The 4,428-nt window shown below is 34.0% G+C and overlaps 1 protein-coding gene across 1 annotated transcript; it reads left to right on the forward strand.

Moving 5' to 3' along the window:
• The first annotated feature begins 235 nt into the window (after positions 1-235).
• On the forward strand, positions 236-1,612 carry LOC110107133 (WUSCHEL-related homeobox 11-like). The gene is made up of 2 exons (XM_028700091.1): positions 236-744; positions 1,360-1,612. The coding sequence occupies exons 1-2, from the start codon at positions 236-238 to the stop codon at positions 1,610-1,612; spliced, it is 762 nt and encodes a 253-aa protein (XP_028555924.1).
• Positions 1,613-4,428: the final 2,816 nt, after the last annotated feature.

A 4,428-nucleotide genomic window follows, 5' to 3' on the forward strand; every position in this document is an offset into this window, starting at 1 on the left:
ATTAAACACGCATAAGTTAGTGAATTTGATTCATGATTTCTCCTTCAACAACATGGTAGCTATAAATACTTCCAACTCATGTCATTTGTTTACATATCCTCTACATGTCGCTATCATTCTAGTCCTCTTCTTCTTCTCCATCGATTCTTCCTTGTCCTCATATCCTCTCCTCTCCTCTCCTTTGACTTCAACACTCTATCCTTCTGCCCCCTTCCAATTACCAAACAACCCATCCATGGACAATAACAAACCCCCAGAATCCACCGCCAGTACCATTAACCCTTGTACCAGTGAGTCGCCGGCAAGCGGCACCGCCGTCTCCGACCCCATCCGATCACGATGGACGCCGAAACCCGAACAAATCCTTATACTGGAGTCCATCTTCAACAGCGGCATGGTTAACCCTCCTAGAGAAGAAACGGTCAGAATCCGAAAACTTCTTGAAAAGTTTGGCTCGGTTGGCGATGCCAACGTCTTCTACTGGTTCCAAAACCGTCGGTCGAGGTCTCGTCGTCGACAGAGGCAACTGCAGGCTAGTCTGGCTGCTACGACTAGCGGCGCACAAGCTGGTGTTGCAACTTCCGCATCTTGCTCGTCATCGAGCTTAGATGCTTCGTCGTTGGCATCTTCATTTGGTTCTTCATCATCATCTTCTTCTTCTTCCTCCTCGGCGTCGGTTGGTTCAGTTTGGTGTGAAAGTGCTGATGATCTCTTCTCCATTTCACAACAAATGGGTTTTGGGGATAGTACTTCACCTTCCATGAGGTTCTATGAGCATCAACCTGGTAGGTGATAGTTTTCTTGTGATAGAGGATTTGTGAATACAAATTAAATAATAAAATTAGCTGTTTTAAGGGATTTAGATAATTTATTTTACTTAACTGATCATGAGCACACTTTAACTTTTACTTGTTTGATACTTAGAAGTAAAAGCTGATTTTGCAACTTATTCCCAACCCTCCTTTATCAGATTCTGTATCTTTAAAATTAAACCAAGTATATTAGATTTTTTTTTTAATCTGTTTTTTGTTCAGTTCTCCTCCTCGGCTTGTTTTTTGGTCCTTCGTTGATGATTGAAGTTATCTTTTTGAATGAGTACAAATTTTCTCACCTAAAAGGCTGCAACTAACCACCATTTGTTGACTATATTGAAAGAGAGAGAAAGAGAGAGAGAGAGAGAGAGGTTTTTCAAATTTTATGTTGTGAAGATTCTTATATAACATTATCTTTAGCATACTTTTGATACAAAAAAATATATTATATCAAAATATTGTCTGTTTAACCACATAAAAACAATACCAGGCGAAGCCATTTTGTAAAGAATCTTAACAAATTTCATCAGCAAACTTATATGAACTTGATGAAGATGACGACAAAACTTTGCATGATTTTTTGCAACACTAAACTCACCACACAAAATTACAATGCAGGCACTGTAAATGTTTTCATTAATGGGATACTTACAGAGGTTCCAAGAGGACCAATTGACATGAGAAGTATGTTCGGCCATGATTTGCTAATGGTACATTCATCTGGGGAGGTTCTTCCAGTTAATGAGTATGGGGTTCTATTGCAAAGCTTACAGATGGGTGAAAGTTATTACTTGGTATGATTTCTTCACACAATATCATTATATTCTGTTATTCATATCATAAAATCAACCCATTTTCATGAACATAAATGAACAAAATCAACAGATAGAAATGTGATGAACTAACATATTACTTTCATATCATACAATTTCATCCAAGATAAATGGTTCAAATTTCAACTTAGGCTTTGTTTGGGACGACTTTCTTGTTGATTCTTAAAACAGCTTTCTAGTATAAAAAATTTAATTTTTGTACTAAAAAACTGCTTTAAGAAGCAACAATAAAGTCATCCCGAAAGAAGCCTTAATTTCACTGATTTTTATTTGGAATTCACTCAAAATGTTTTGAACAAAAGAAATTAATATTAGTTTAACTAGAGATGAGATGTTGAAAATAAACTCAATTTTAACATATAAAAAAAAGGCTTGGATGTTTTTTTTGTAAATCTTCCTCTCCCTATATAATTATATAGAGGAAGCTAACTACTCATAATGACTAACTTGTTTTGTCTACAGATTGCTAGGCCTAATTAACTATAATGTATTGAGAAAAGGGAGCAAGCCTCAATATTTCCTTAAAGAAATGGGTATGATGAGCTGGTGATGATTAAACTATGTGAAGATTACAATTAGCTGCAGTGCTTAATTGAAAGCAAGAGAGGAGCACAAATGTCTTCCCAATATGTCATGATATGTGCACATGCAGAGCTACAGATTATGTAATTTTAATATGATTGTATTCAGCTCATGATGATGATATATAAACGAGTATGAAATGGTGTGTTTGGCTAGACAAAAAAATGTTCTTTATTATGGAATATTTCTTGTGCATATGTAATATGCTACATTTTAAAATTGAAGCCGTTGTAACCACTGAAATTAGTTGGATCTGTTGTTAATGTGGCATGATATCATCCATTTGAGAAGCCTTTTGTAGGTATTAGTATTAATATGATAGATAAGAAATGTGATTATGTAAAAATATTGATGATTGTTTTATTAGTTTAATGATTGATATATTTGATGTAGGTTTGATCATTTGGTAATTCATGTTTGACAACAAAAACATCAAAACAATATAAGAAATATATGCATGATGAACTTTTTGAAGCAAGAGGTTGTTTGGTTGTCTGAAAAAGAAATGTAATGTAAAAGAAATGTAATATAAAAGAATACTATAGAGTTTTTTGAATTAATGTAAAATAAATACATGAGATTTTTTTTGTTCGGATTGAGATAAAATGAGTACAATGTACAGTCTAAAGAGGATAGTGTTCGATGGTGGTGGGTGGCGGACCACAAAATAGTACTTGAGATTATTTTTTATTAATTATTGTTGACTTTGTATGATTATGTATATTACTTATGAACGTGGAGGTATTGCATACACGTTTACAGTTTTTTTTTTTAAATAAAAAAGCAATTGAATAGTTTGTTTAAGTCAGACAAGAATTAATGATTATGGAGTGGAAGTTAAAAGAGTATGATTAATATCAAAATTAGGTCTGAATATTAAAAGTTTAGCTTAGTATTAAGAAGTTTGTTTGATTGTCTAGTTGTGCGGAGGAATAATTATATATTTTTTCCAGTGAAAATTGTATCATTATTTGTGATATTTCTTATTATTTTGTCAAAATGTTCCGTCGGTATGTCAATACAAAAATCATTTTATAGACTTCCGACAAAAATTCATCGGAAATCTACTGAAAACCTATATCACAGATAAAAAAACCAATCCTCTCAAATATTTTACATTATAGTTCAAAACTAATAGTCAACAATTAAAACATTGTAATAGTTCTACAAATATCAAATAGTTCTACAAATATAAAAATGTTTTGAAACACTGCAATAATTATACATTATCGTACAGTTCCTATACATTAAAAAATCAATAAAATATTTACAATCACAAACAATCTATACTCTGAATCCGTACCCTCACTCTACTCGATGATGCAACTATTTTCCGCTAAACTGCTCCCTAATTCTCTGAAGTTCCTCCATTACCTAACTTTGTTACATTTGCATGTTTGCTTGTAATTTTCAAACTTATTCTAGTTCTGCTGTTAGCTAGGGCATCCATCTGTTGGTTAACCAAGCCCTCCTAGATGTCTGCTGAGAAGCTTGAGGAACAAGAGGACTATCCCTCAAATGCATAAACATGCAAGCTTAATTCATTAACCAGTGGTGTCAACATCTGACCCGACCTAAAACACAACTTGGACCCGCCCAAAAAATCCTAGGTTCGGGTCAACCCGTTTTCAATACGGGTCAGGTTATGGTTCAGTAATCCAACCTATTTTTACAATTGGGTTAGCTTTGGGTTGACCTAGAAACCCGACGCTGATTTGATTATAACCAGCATCTTTTTTAGTTTAGGGTTTTAATGAAATATTGGTTTGCGTGTGGCGTACTACTCAGCTATTCTCCATTTCGACATTTCTGATTTCTCTTGTCTCGACTCTCAACTCGCATTCTAGGCTTCTGTCATTCTCTCTTCTTCTCTTCTCGAGCTCATCTATTCTCAAATCTCGACCTCGTATGTATTGTTTCTCTTATCAATGCCTACAGTCTCGGAGCTGCACCATCCAGGCCAAACCAATTTTTTATTTATTTGTATCTCTTTGCATATTTAATATTTTAGGGTTATGCCTATTTTGTGTTAATGATTTTGGAAGTTATTGGGATTCGTTGATTCAAGTTCTTTCACAGCTTCATGTCATGCATTAAGATTTAGAGATTTAGGGTTTTTCAAATTAAGGTTTTTTTTTTTACCAATTTTACTGTTCATACTTCATGTTATGCTCGTAGGAGGAAATCTTTTGGATTGTCTC

Source organism: Dendrobium catenatum, unplaced genomic scaffold (genome assembly GCF_001605985.2).
Source record: "Dendrobium catenatum unplaced genomic scaffold, ASM160598v2 fragScaff_scaffold_1448, whole genome shotgun sequence".
Lineage (NCBI taxonomy): Eukaryota > Viridiplantae > Streptophyta > Magnoliopsida > Asparagales > Orchidaceae > Dendrobium > Dendrobium catenatum.

Excerpts from the sequence above, each read along its gene's own strand:
- LOC110107133 (XM_028700091.1), top strand. The coding sequence starts at position 236 with ATGGACAATAACAAACCCCCAGAATCCACCGCCAGTACCATTAACCCT. Across the intron at positions 745-1,359 it reads CAACAAATGGGTTTTGGGGA|GATGAAGATGACGACAAAAC; the intron begins TAGTACTTCACC and ends TTATATGAACTT.